The 14,892-nt window shown below is 30.4% G+C and overlaps 3 protein-coding genes across 3 annotated transcripts in view; 2 read left to right on the top strand and 1 right to left on the bottom strand.

Moving 5' to 3' along the window:
• Positions 1 to 7,061, top strand: part of LOC119834055 (Kv channel-interacting protein 4-like) — a 73,886-nt gene extending 66,825 nt beyond the window's left edge. The window contains exons 5-7 of the mRNA XM_038358332.1: positions 4,407 to 4,480; positions 4,965 to 5,177; positions 5,433 to 7,061. Of these exons, the coding sequence (XP_038214260.1) occupies positions 4,407 to 4,480; positions 4,965 to 5,177; positions 5,433 to 5,543 (398 nt within the window). The 3' untranslated portion in view covers positions 5,544 to 7,061. The remainder of the gene's footprint in view (positions 1 to 4,406; positions 4,481 to 4,964; positions 5,178 to 5,432) is intronic.
• Positions 1,123 to 3,339, top strand: LOC119834028 (small ubiquitin-related modifier 3). Its single transcript, XM_038358305.1, has 3 exons — positions 1,123 to 1,293; positions 1,436 to 1,552; positions 2,783 to 3,339. The coding sequence occupies exons 1-3, from the start codon at positions 1,276 to 1,278 to the stop codon at positions 2,918 to 2,920; spliced, it is 273 nt and encodes a 90-aa protein (XP_038214233.1). The 5' UTR covers positions 1,123 to 1,275; the 3' UTR covers positions 2,921 to 3,339.
• A 3,450-nt stretch (positions 7,062 to 10,511) lies between the features above and the next one.
• LOC119834027 (delta(14)-sterol reductase TM7SF2) lies at positions 10,512 to 14,629 on the bottom strand. The gene is made up of 3 exons (XM_038358304.1): positions 13,082 to 14,629; positions 12,566 to 12,986; positions 10,512 to 12,213 (listed from the first exon to the last, which is right to left on the bottom strand). Exons 1-3 carry the CDS (start codon positions 14,354 to 14,356, stop codon positions 11,927 to 11,929), a joined length of 1,983 nt encoding a protein of 660 aa, XP_038214232.1. The 5' UTR covers positions 14,357 to 14,629; the 3' UTR covers positions 10,512 to 11,926.
• Positions 14,630 to 14,892: the final 263 nt, after the last annotated feature.

Below are 14,892 nucleotides of genomic sequence, written 5' to 3'. Positions count from 1 at the left end.
CTATTTAAAAACGTTCATTTTTTATCGAATGACACCTGATTTGATTACATCATTGTTATTGGTATTGTTTAGAGGCAAAAAGTATTTTAGTATCAATTTTGTTGAGTAAAGAGTGGTAGTATCTATCGGGCAAAAATGGGCCTGGCTGGCCTGTCTGCTAGGTAATATTGGTCACCGTTGGGTTTTAGCGGCTTAATTTTGTACGAGTCCCATGTACGTAACGTGGATGAATAAATACATTTCACAAAGAAAAAAAAATGGTGCTTACGTACAAAGTAACTATTTAGTAATATATGTTTTCACAGGTCAGCAAGGTAATTTTCAAATCACTTTGCAATCAGTGTGATAAATTTGGGCTTTGTTAACAAAAAATATCAAAAATTATCTTTTGCAAAAAAATCGCCTTTATAAAACACGTTTCAATTTTATTAAAAAACTATTAAATATTTTTCACTCCGTTTTCCATTAGTTTTCTTGATTAGAAAACTAATGTTTATTACATTAGTGAAAAACCAATAATATAATGAAACTGCTATTATTTTAAAATTATTAATCTTAGCTTATATAAGTAGGTACATTCTTCTCTATTTTATAATTATATACAAGTAATATCTTAGATAATTAGTTTATTGCAAATAAAATTATTATGTAAAATAAAATTATAGATAATAATCGCTAAAATCTTACAAATCAGGAGAAGCTACCACAACACTAAGCACTTCCGGTTAAAGAATCGATACATGCACGTTACTACTTCATGGCGCCAACATTCAAAAATTATGTTGGTATTTTACAGGATAAGGATGTTACAGCCATTTTTAGTATCTTTTTAAAATATTAGACGTACTTTCTATAACAACTATATTTATTTTGAGAAATGTAAATTACAAGTAATTTTATTTTTATATTTGTCTTTACCAAAATGCTTTTTGCTAAGAATTTAATATAATAAAGATATTAACTTCCGTTTTAAAATTTGCTTATTTTTTAAATATATTATGCCAAAAATGACAATAATTACAATAATCAATTCTATACTTACAATAAAGAACGTATCAGAATATTCTAACAATATGCAATGCGCAGAAGCGCGGCAACTGCGCTGTTACTTTCGCGCATTCATGTTGGCAGCACTGTCTGTTTCCTCAAGCCGACGCCATTACCACGCCACCGGATCGAGAATCTGTCAGAGTTCGTTCTGTGAAATTTTTTCGTGTAATAACAAGAGTTCCTTGTTATTGTGTTGAATTTATCTAATAACCAATACACTACAAGATGGCAGATGAAAAAAAGGTACGCATTATACGTTATACTATTCTGTGTTGAACTCGAAAGGAGCTTTGCTCAGACATGGCGTTGAAAATGCAATGTGGTTATGATTATTAGATTGCAGCTTCTGAATATTGTTGTAACAGCTCATGTATATGTTTTTCAGGGGGAAAGTGAACATATCAACTTAAAAGTATTAGGTCAAGACAATGCCATTGTTCAGTTCAAAATAAAGAAACACACTCCACTCAGAAAGCTTATGAATGCTTACTGTGACAGAGCGGTGAGTACCTATTTATTAAAGATGTTACTAGAAATTAATTTGTTATACTTTGACCTCTTCAAAAATCCCTTAAATGACTAACCGTCACAGGGATAGGTAAAAGCCGGTTGTATCGTACACAACCGGCTTAATCATAAATTTAAATGAGGTTAAATCTTTAAATGAAATGAAGGAAAGACGAGGATTAAAGTAATAATACAATGGCTGATGGGTGATGATGCTACGATTATTTTTGTTTGTTTTGTTACACTGTAAACCTAATTTTGTTATGTTTTTTAAATTAAATTCATAAAAAATCTTTAAATATTGACTGATATATAAGCAACTATCTTTTCTATGCATGCCAGGCATAGTGAATAAAAGTAAATGACTAAAAATGGTCAAGGATATTCATCTCTTTGGATTTTATAATTTATTATTGTATGTAATAATCAAATATATGAACCAATTAATCACTTGATTATAGAAATATGTGGGACCTTAACTACTAAACAATTATTATATATTGACTTATATATATTTCATGGATGGTTAAAAACGAACAAAAACATTACACAAATTGCACAATTAGGTGAAACATAGTGATAATAGATAAAGTTATGATTAAGAAAACTAATACTAACTCCAGTATCACTTAATTCTATAATATTTATCTTGAATGTCATGAGCTTATCTCATTTTTGTGTTATTTTAAATAATTTTAAAGTCAGTTGTTTTAATATATAAAAAAATTTCATTATTAAAAAAAAAATAAAATTGAATATTTGTATTCAAGAATACGCTTGAATCCCACTACCTGAGACATGCCCTTGAATGTGGTTTGATGGAGCACAGTTATGTTAAGTTAACAGACAGATTTCTGGGAAGTGGGAATTTAATTTTAATTTCTCTAGTTCTCGCTGAACTTGTAGTTTTCTTTGAAGCAGCGATATAAGCGCACAAACAAACTATGTGCACTTATCTCGCACTATATTATTAAATGTATATCTAAATAATTTCACAGAATCATTTGTAGTGTAATCTAAGAATCAAAAATAAGTTTCTTATTGAGTAGGTGTTACAAGTGTGACCAGTAAATTTTTGCTATTATACAGCATCTCGGCAACTTCAAAGTGGACTAGGGGTTTGACAATAACTATATTTGACCAAAGATTGAACACTAAATTCAGACTAGATGTCTGAACCTTGATGTACAGAAAAATGTTTTAATACATTTAAATTTCATTCCAGGGTCTATCAATGCAAGTAGTACGATTCAGATTCGATGGACAGCCAATAAATGAAAATGACACGCCAACATCACTAGAAATGGAAGAAGGTGACACAATAGAAGTGTACCAACAGCAAACCGGAGGCACCATAGTGTAAAATATATTTAAGGAACTATCTAATTTCAGTGGGAAATCGTCAGGGTGTTGCCCATCTCAAAACTTAACATTAAGTTAACTTTAATAACATTTGTATCTGTATTCTAAGGCATGGATCTTTTGTGATGAACATGATTTTCCCTGCTACGTTTCATCACTTCAGTGGTGTTCATCACAAAACATTCATAGTGGTCAAATTTTGAGGTAAACCAAATATTCTAGGTAGCTTCAACATGATTCCATTGTGATAATTTAAGTTGACAAGTCTCTAGAATCAACCAGTATTGTAAATGCTGAAGCACTTAAGACGTTTCCATGTTTCTATGTGTTGATTGGTAATTTATGTGGACTTGAGTCCATATTATGTCTCAGATCTATAACCATTGATGTACCTTTCAAATAAAGTAAATGTAATAATAATTTTGTCTTTTATTTTAAGTGTTCCTTGATTAACTGAATTCATTCTTAAGCAATAACACTTGAATGACAATCATCATTATCAGCCCATACATGTTCCCACTGCTGGGACACAGGCCTCCTATGAGGGTACACGCTATAATCCACCACGCTGTCTATGTGCGTTTTGACAGACGTCGAATTTTTTATAAAACCCTCACGATGTTTTCCTTCATTAAGATTTTTGTTAAATCTACGTATATTTTGATTATTAATACCTTCACAAAAACGTCTTCATGAAAAAACAGATCTATCCAGTGAGATTGCTGGTAGCCGATATTCCCAATTTTACGGTGAAATAAGATACCCCTGTTAAATAATTTCATTCGCTTGATCGAGTGTGAATATACCGATTTATTACTTTACGTATCTTATGCCATACTCATACAATAATACTACAATTTGTGAAGAGCTAATGGCTTACTATAATAACCTATTAACTGCCATAATTATATGGTCTCTAGTTCTGTTAGTTAAAGCATTTAACCTCAAAATCCCTAATTTTTATTTTATATCAACTAAGCATTATACCATTTTTCGATTCGACAATTTAAAAAAATGCTGCCGCTTGGGGTACGTTCTCCCAGCGGCAACCAATTTTCTCTGAAACGGCTGTACACAATATTAAAAATTTACAACACGATTAGACGACATTACACACTAAATTTTGAATAATTCGAAACTTTATCCCTGGGGGTACACGTTACCTATATCTCTCATAAGGTCTATTCGTTAGTTTGCATAGTATAAATGGCTAAAACAATCGTCATGAAATGCTCAAGCTTATTTACAAGAATGATTATATTGTATTTGTGTAAACAGATTTCTGTAATTTCTAATTTTCTTTACATTTAATTAAATACAGCTAACTAGTACGGTCGATACTTTCTAGGAATCATAATTGAAATTTGTGAAATTAATCTAAAGCTTAATCTTTAGAAGTAAGTAGTTAGGTACATTAGATAGTAAATTAATTAAGATGTTAATACATAAATGTATTTTTTTTATAATTTTAATTACATAATTTCCAGCCAACACTGCGCAATATGCCCACTACGTTTTTAACACATTGGATCAAGACAGAAGCGGCTTACTGAGTTTTGAAGTACGTAATTTTTAATAAATGATGACATTATTTACAACTAGATTTCCGCCCGGTAAGAAGAAGTAATCAACGGACTAAGATGTTTCACTTTTCAGCGCAATAAATAGTACCCACTACCCTAATTTTACCACAGATTACTAACCAAGATTTATTGTAAATTTTTAAATCATTATTTTGGGATCAGTATCGATCTAAGGAGTAATACTCTCTGTGCTAGAATTTTTTTATATTTTTAATGCTTACTTCTACAGATTTACCTATTATTTTATTTATAAAAGCGCTATATACATTATTATTTTCATTGACATAATAATATCTTAAAAAAAATTGGTAACTAAGTATAGGACTGCTAACTGATAAAGATAAAAAATTATACAATGTTTTATTAATCATTACATAGCTACATTACATTTTGTTTGTTGTTATCTTATGTAATAAATCCATCTTTCAACCTAAAAGATCTTAAAACAATTTATCTTTATAGGAATTCGTAACTGGCTTATCAGTTTTATCGAGGGGGACAATAGAAGAAAAATTACGTTGGACGTTTTCATTATACGACATAAATGGGGATGGATACATTACAAAAGAGGAGATGACTGAAATCGTCACAGCAATATATGACCTTATGGGAAAAATCGTTGAACCTATGATAGACGATGATGCTATTCGAGAAAAAGTTGAGAGATTGTTTCAAGTAAGCACCTCCTCACATACTTTTTTGGTTTAAATAATCGATTTCCCATTTCTAATAGAGAAAAATCTATACATTTTTCATTGATCTGTATTTTATTTAATTGAGAGAGACATTCACAGACTAGGTACTACTTCACCGATCACCGAAATTACGTCATTTAATTGAAGAAGAAGAAAATGATACATTAAAATTTGCCTGTATTCTAAATTTTATTCCTTTATTCAATTTTTACAATAATTAACTTATATTTTCCAGAAAATGGACTTGAACCGCGATGGTGTCCTCACCCTAGATGAATTTCTTGATTGCTGTCTGCGTGATGAAGACATTATACGATCAATGGGCGTATTTGATAGCAACTTCTGACGCCCTGCAGCCAGGCGACCTCGCCGTCGCGCCTGTTAGACCTCATGTTAATTGTACCTAAAAATCTAAGTTTAACATTATTTTTTTCATGAAAAGAAAAATTTAAATAATAAGATCCCTTTATTGAAAACAATTATAAGTATTAAAAATGTGTGTGTCTGTTGAAATCGTTTTGAAAATAATCCGTGTTTAAAACTAGTTCTTCTGAAGGAAATAGTTAATAAATGTTATGAAAATTACGTAGAATATTCTGTTTACGAATTCGTAATTTACGTAACTTCTGTTCATAAAAACATCTTTTATCGAGATAGATGAGTATGTGTACATATATTGTGATCATAATAGTTTATATTCTATAAATTTCAAAGAGTGTAAAAAAGTTCACTATAATGCATGGGTGTGATTAGATACAGTTTTACGTAATTATTGCTGGTCATAGGTATCTAATAATGTGAATCATGAACTCTAATTGCCTATTTAGACCATTAATTCATAAGCTGATTACCTATTAATCTAACGAGAACCTTGGTTATTAGACATACCTATATAATGTATAGGTAATTAATACTATAAAACAATTCGATGTTCTGGATAGCTGACTCCATTTGAATTTAATTATTTAATGACTGGTAATTTCCATAGCGTTTTCGATACGATATTACATTGCTGACATTGCTAATCGAATGCCTAGTAGGCAAATACACGTCGTAACATTCCTAAAGATGTTGAAATTAATCTAATCGTTACTTAATAGTGTAAAAACAATATTTTTGTATATCGATACGTAGATATACCTACTTATTTTAACAATAAATCTATTATCGTAAGAAATAACTGTTCTCGTACTGTAGTCAAATGAAATTTAATAAGCATTTGACTTATATGTGTGTATGAAAACAATAATCACGTCTTCAAAATTTTCTAATAGACATTTAAATATTGGCGTAAATTTCCGCGATATGTTATATAAGCATATATATATAATCAATACGATGTCTCACACACGCACAATTTATCAAATTTTAGAGTATTTTCTTGTGTTCTTGTTTCGTTTAATTTTAGTTCCTGTGTTAATTAAATATTCATTATTAAAAAGAATACCTACATGCTAAAAAAATACAATGTAAAGTTATCAAATGATATTATGTTATGTATGGTACAAGTTTATTTTTCCTGCTAAGATTAAGATTTAAGAACATAGCTTAATAGATTATTTAAAAAAATGTAATAGGTCAATACAGTAAGCAAGCTTTTTTTTGCATCCATAAACGTATTATTTTTATCTATGGGAATTTCTCTAATATTAGACTTTATTCACAGACTGTTGTGATGCCTTTTTGAAATTCACTCTAATTAAATCTACCTTCTTTCTCCTACCAACTTCTTTTGAATTATTCCGGCCATTTTTTATAGAACTGTAGGATTAATATTCATTTAAGGATAACCTTAATAAACATTGTATTGTCATAAGTTTAACCTTTGAAATGCGTGACTGAAATAAACTAATATTGTACTGTTCATTGAATCCATACCTTTAGATTTTAATTAATATCACTATAAAATTTGCTATACTGTATAATGTGTAATTTTATGCTTTTTTCGTTTAAGTTTAGGCCTAAAATTAATTGCAGTTTTAAAATAATCTTGGGTAAACAGGACACTGCCAATATACTTACCTAAAGTATAAAATATTCTCTACTGCACCTCTATCACGGCGACAATAACGTCTTTGTCCTTTTATTCTAATCGGAAAGTATCAAAGGACTTGTACCATTTAAGTATAGATTACTCCAAACCACGGTTCCGTAAATTAAAACAAAAAATAAGAGTCTATAAATATTTCACTCGTTAATTCACATTGCAAAGTTGTAAAAAAATACATAATACTTACATACTATATCAATTGTTGGGTATTGTAATTGTTTATAAGTTTGCCAATGCCTAAGTTACTGGTAGAATACAAAAAAAAACAGACTGTTGCAACAGACTTCAAATTGCTTCTACTAAAAATAAATTGTCGCCATGTACTTAATTATATACCTACATGTCTACTGCGCTCTCCAGGAGTCCTCCTTTTATAAAATAGCACTCAATGTAATTTAAAAATATATCGTTCTTTAGGTACCTAGCTACCTACTTAATAAATGCGTGTCATGCAATAAAAATATTTTCTAAGAGAGTTTTCAGTGTAAATATTCAATGTAAATAGATGAACTAGAAATAAATGTATATTTTCATAGTGAATGTTAAATGGAACCAAATAACTAGAGAGAATAAACATTATTAATAATAATCATATTGGAAAAGATCTTATCTAGTCACCGTGCAGGTTTGGTGTAGGTATTGTATCATGTAGGTAACAATGATGTATATGTAAGAATTTCTTCCATATTTATATGGAAGAAATTCTGTAGATGGAATAGTTCATAATAAACAAAATACGCTCGTAAATTACATTTCGGTCAAATGCGAAATAATTATGTACTATATAATATTTTTATTTTATCTTGTGTGAAGTTCCTTCCTATCACCTTCCTATATCAGAGCAATAAAAAAATTTCTGTTTACCCAAAATCTACCACTATTTGTTGTATACCAAAGCTGATTTTGCTTTTACCTACATTTATTTGAACTGGTTCAAAATAAAAACTGATGGTCGAGCTTAAATAGATAAGATCTGAAAAAGTCTTCCTAAAGCGAAGTCTGCTTCGATCCACCATGAGGAAATAAAGAATAATGTCTAATGTAGCGAAGGCGGTAGTCGCATTATTATGGTGTTGCTATGTAAGTGAGTTTCGAATAGTGCAATGTCTTATGAATAATATAAACGTAAACTATCCCATAAGCAGAAGGAATAAATAATAACCTTATGTATGAATAATACTACAAATGACTAAAAAATGTAAAGTACATAATTGTATAGATTAAATAAATTTGTGTATTTATTGCTTTACTATTTAGGTAAAAAAATACTAGTGCCAAAAATATATGTTGCTGTACAAATATTTAATTCTCTAACATAGGAACTTACCACATGCCCAGACACAAAAAGTTGTACCTACCTATAGGCATTGTAAAGAGAATTATCAGACTATTGTTGGCTATTAGCATAAAAGCGTTTGCGTTATTTGCATAAAAGCATTTGAATCAATTTGTGAATAATTAATTTGTTCATCAATTCATAACTATCTCCAAGGAATCGCAAATTACTCGTTTGCTATGTAACTGGTATTTTTTGTAATTATAGAGTAGTGGCTGTTATAATCCAAATAATTATCGTCATTGTATTTATTCTATACTGATATTTTATATACTTAACGGTTTAGAAATAAATAACATATCAGTTAATGTCTTAAAATATTTCCTACTACGTCTTTCCCTATGTCTACTTTATCTTTACGAGTAGATAATACGTTTACGTATTTATGATATCGTTGGCAACAGCTGATCAAAAGTGTAGTTAGTAAATTAAATGAATTATTGAATTAAATATATATGGATTAATTTCGTAAAAAACTATGAAAATGGGTTGGGAAAGAAGAAATACCCACGGGTTGAAACTTTTATTTTTATTTAATTGAGTAGTCTGTTGTCTGTGTTTAATAGTGCCGTTGGCCGTAAGTCGTCACCAAAATAGTGCTTACGATGGGTTTATCGTACGACCAACGGCAACGTTTACGCAGTGTTATCTTAATAATGAGGTCAGGTGTCCTAACTGGTAATATCTACAAACAAAATCTTTGCATTGTTAAATTCAGACTATTTCTGGCATTATTATCAATACTAACTCGGATCTTGCGCAGTTCAAATACCTATGAAAATAGTAGCTTTATTAGTCTTCAAACTCAAAAGAATCTCAACGAAACTCTTAAGTTTTATTTTAAGCTCGGATTTATTTAAAACCCAGTAACAACGGTGGTCGCCTTAATTGAAAAAAAAATCAAAAGCAACTATAGATTCAAGGTTTTTTTGTAAATTTCTGTTTTGTATCCTTACCAGTTTCCAAACAAACCCCCTGGTGAAAGTTACTTTTACATGTAGGTACCTACTATTAACATCTTGCTTCTTACCAAATTTTATGATTCCACAGCAACGGAAAGTACCTACCCTATAGTTTTTGATATGATATCTAAACTTGATTGCAAAAATGCAAAAGTAATTATCTGTAGGTTTTGATCGCGTTGACCCTCAAGTTTAATTTTTTCAGAACCTTTACACAAGACCGACTCATGTACCTACTATGTTATTAACTTTATCTGGATATTTTAAGATGCTGCTGAGAAAAAGGACTTTATTATATAGACAGTCCGACGAAGAAGAGATCTTATAGGCTTCCGTATTTTCTTTGGATGTACAGAACCCTAAAAGATTAATTATTGATGATAAAACAAAATACATTTGGTTCTGTCTAAAACTAACAATATATACGTTAGTATACATGAACAAACTGCATATATTTAATAATACTCTACTTACAATTTTGGGGCTAATGTAGAATTTCCTTCACAAAATTGGTTTGTCATTAAAGTAGATTATACAAGTACTGTTTAGTACTGATATCATCGCAATATTTCTGAAATCTATTCATCTAAAACGTTTAACACGGTATCATTGTACGACATTCAAATTATTCAACTATTAGGGGTAAATGTACTAAGTTAAAGTTTCTTATAGATGCAATACCGAAGCGTGCAGAACATATTGTTAACAAAATATTATTTACGCGCACAATGGCGACGAGAAGGAAACAAGAGTAAAGATTAGATTTCAAAATGTTTGTGTCGAAATGAATGTATATTAGAAAATACATGTAATTAGATATTTGAAAATACTGAATTGTTTATTTACAAATTGTATGTGTATTTTGTATAAAATTAAACATAATATTTAAATCCGTTGTTTTATTATTCTAACTAGCTAATAATCTCATTTGAAGTGGTTGGTGGATCAAAAATAATATGCATAATTTTTTATTATAAATCTTTAATATTCCACACAATACAATTTTTCATAATTATTTAAAATAGTTTTATAGCATATAAAAATTAATAAAGACGCTGCTATTAGGTCGACGACATTGGCTTTGATAGACATTCATATATGTATTACTAACATTGACCCGCCAAACAGAATAACTTCATTTAACTAATGAGGCTTTGGCATCTATTTTGAACTGTTTAGAGTTAAAGTAATTACTAAAATACTTATAAACCTGGTAGCTGTTGCGTGAAGACTGCAAATTGTAAATTTTTATAAATTCCATAATCCATTAATTATTTCATAATAAAAATAAATCAAGTTAAAGTAAATTTTCATAATATATCCTTTTTATAAAGAATTAATTTTATTACCTGAAGATACAAAATTTGCTTCTTAAGCGATATATCTTACATTTTATTTTGAGGCACTCGTAACACGTTAAGAAACCTTATGAATAAATCCTCATATAAAATCAACTTACACGATGATATTTTCTTGTATTTCGTTAGATAAAATTTTGAGCAATAGTTAAAGTTTAAACGCCTTTATGCTACCTAAAATCGAAACTTTATTTCCTATCTGTCACTCGTAATAGAAATCTAGGTATTGCATATACCTAGGTACTAAATTTGTTCATCTATTTAGAGTAACAGACTTCATTGAGCGCTAGACATAAATCTGTCTAAAAGTAATTAATTTACCTATTTAATAAACCATATTAAATACAGTGGTTTAATATAATATTCCTTTATACCGAGTGCTAAAACTAGAGAGCTTACTCAGAAATATATATTTAATCTACGGTGGTTTCATTATGGCAAAACTTACGATAAATTTTATACAACAAAAATCTCAATGTCTTCAAGTGAGATCCACAAAAACAATAATGTATAAGTAGATATTGTATCCATTTAATTACAAAAACCATTTAAAATTATTATACAATATAATGTAAAATTTATTATCTTAAATACGTCATTCGATGAAAGAAACAATACTTCTAACTTAGATATCAACTTCTAATATGAAAATACGTCGTAATTTGCGCTAAATATGTTAATAATAATAATCTAAAAGCTTAACTAATTAGACCTACGAATAAAATAATCCAAAATTCCACTAAGATAATTCATACACGCCTATTTGGCAATTCATTCAGATATTTAAATTTTTAATAGTTTAAATGCGTAAAAGATCTATTTACTTGTACTCAATTTGATCAAATATTAACTATAATACCTATTAAATTGAGAAGTCAGAATAACCACTAACATTAGAGATTCCGTAACATGTATTATTATTCCTCCTAGACTGTCAAACCTTAATGTTTTCGGATTACTAGATACAACTTGTACCTAAAAATATCCGAATGAATTCGAAACCTACAATAGAACCTATTATATTTAAAGAATCTTCGGAAGAACAACGGATGGCACTCGCTTACAATATCTTTGCCACGCAGCGCCATATCGCCTTCTACATCTGCAATGATCCCGCCACGCGCGATGCAATAACACTAGAATCGTAAACAAGGCCGGCAACGAAGCTAATACTCGCGACGACAAAATACCCGGCAAAGCCAGAGCGATATGTATCAAAATATCGCCCGTATAATTCGGATGGCGGACGATCCCCCACAAGTTGGACACAAGTAATTTCTTACCGTGGAATGTTGGCATAGAGTCCAGGTCTGAAAAGAAAGTTGGTGGTTAGCATTAGGTATTTAAATTGCGTTTAATCTTACATGGATCATTCACATTCGTGTACATTCTTCGCTTCGCTATACTCGCGATTGTGTTAGGGCCACATAGTAGTCTAGATTTACACTTTTCCGGTTGCAGTTGACCAATTTTCAAGAGATGGCGTTAGTATAAAACGAGAATTAAAATTAGATTAATATTACTCTTATTGATATGATTTTAATTTATATAGATGTTAAATGAATTTGTGAATAATTAGTATACATATTAAGAAACCTTTGTGTACAAAAACTTAAATTAACAATGAACTAGAACAAGCAGGAAAACAAGAAATTTACTTACGTGCCATACTTGGCTGCAGGGGGTTTTTCCTGAATTCATACTTTATATTGTTACTGATAAGCATTACTATAAATCCCAGCAAAAATATAACAGATGCAGCTATTAAAGTATTTGTTTGAAGTATCATCTCTGAATCTACCACATATTTAGATATTGTAGTGAAATAGAATGGATACAAAGCACTTCCCACAAGTTGCATGTAACCCAATCCTTCATATTGCCAATAAAATGTGTATATAACTCTATATTCCTTTACAATAAAATTAAGAGTGTATATGATCTGCATCATTGTAAATAGTAATACAGTAGGCTTCCAATGGACTATTCTTATTAATTCTTGGTAGTTCTTGAGAGAGATATTTTCCAGATCCTTATCATCAATGTAGAAACTATGAGTGAATAGAAGTAGTAATAAAACAAGCTGAAAATAAAATTTTAATGAGTTCAAATCAAATTCAATTTGCTAAAAATAGATCATAATTCAAATGACATAGATAAATACCCATAGATACTTACAGTGCTGATATTGCAGACTCTGTATGACCATAGTTTTATGTTAAATCTATGTACTTGTGGATGAATTTCCCTACCCATAAAAAAGTCATACAATGCAAAACCAGTCTTGCCATATGGATTTAAACTATTCTCATCAATTTTCCAGCTTTTTATGAATAAGATTACTGATAATAAAACAGCTATAAAATATGATATAATACCCAATTGTAAGTATGAATCTAGAATAACATAACCACCAATGATTTTGTAGTAATCCAACAAAAATAAGACATTTAACGTCACAATACAGGAGAATAATGCATTAAAGCAAAATCTTCTACCAGTATCATCAATTTGCCTTTTTCCTAATATAGGGAGAAATAAAATAGAAGCTTGCAGAAAATACTGGCCGACTACAACATTGAATGACTGTGCACTAAACCAGGTTGACACTGATTTATACTGTGACAATCCTAAGAAGACATTGTGCGAACAAGATTTTGAGCAAGCTAATAATATTGCCAATACTGTTACAGGTAGCACTAACAAGAATAATACAGATCCAACTTTTCCACCAAACTCAAACTTGTTACTGAATTGTGTCAATGCTAGATTGCTTGGTACCGGGGTAGATAATTTCCTTGTAACTGATGATGATTTCTCCCTTATGGGTGCTAGTTCAGAAATTTCGTCATCCGAATATGTGTCGATTGATTTACTGATGGACTTGCTAATCGACTTACTGACTGACTTACTCAAACTTCTCCTTATATCTGGGATGTTTTCAACAAAATCCTTCAACCTACTGGAGCGTCGTGGCACAATATTTTCAACGGATCGCCTGTTTCTTATACCATAATCACTAGTAGAGTCAATACTATCAGTCCCATTAATGTTTTCCTGTTCAATTAATTGAGTCGTACTAGAAATATCTTTGATTGAGTATTCCGTGCGTTTAGATCTAGTACTCCGATATATTTCAAATTTTGCTGAAAAGTCTTCTAACTTAACTTCGATATTAGAACTTATAGCTGGCCGTTTACCTGGTGATTTAGGAATTAATTCCTCTTTTGCATCCTTATCTTTAACTGTACGTGAAGGTGATTTACGAGCAGGATATTTAGATACTGGTTTTCTACTTGGAGATTTCCTTGAAGGCGACTGGCGAACGGTATTCCGCTCGGTGGAACTTTTTCGATTTCTGGCGGGAGATCGCGACGGCGATGCAACTTTTCGAGTTCGTGATGGACTTGAGTCTGCTATACTGGATCTTACACGACCACTTCTAGTAGACATCTTGATTTAAATAACTTTCAACTTTTGCTTTTGAATTTCTAAAATTATCACTTTGCCACACGCGACGAAAAAATGAGCATTTTGAACATTTTCATTTTTAGTGATTTAAATTGATTCAGATACTTAGTGAAATCCCTTTTTTATATAATAGCCACACGATTTTTTAAATATACGTTTAAAAATATGAGAAAATAATATTTACGAAACTAAACAAACCGACATAACATCAACAAGCAACGCAGCAAAAGCGTCAACGACGCTAGAACAATTTTGAAAAATGTACTATGATTGGTTAGAAACTGTTCGCGCTATCGCGTAACGTTCCGGAAATGGTTTATGCTCTCCCTCTCTAACTGTGATAGTTAGAAGAAGAAAAGATTATGTAAATGATGACATCATATCCTGCTGTCATGATCATAAAAAAATTTATAAGTGGTCTAGTGATGTGCCAACCCCATAATTTTACTGAGTTGAAATTCTCGTAACTCGACTTGAATTCGAGTTAAGCAACTCGAGTTAAGTGAATGAAACAGGAT

Source organism: Zerene cesonia, chromosome 18 (assembly GCF_012273895.1).
Source record: "Zerene cesonia ecotype Mississippi chromosome 18, Zerene_cesonia_1.1, whole genome shotgun sequence".
NCBI lineage: Eukaryota > Metazoa > Arthropoda > Insecta > Lepidoptera > Pieridae > Zerene > Zerene cesonia.
This window is presented reverse-complemented; position numbering and strand designations above follow the sequence as displayed.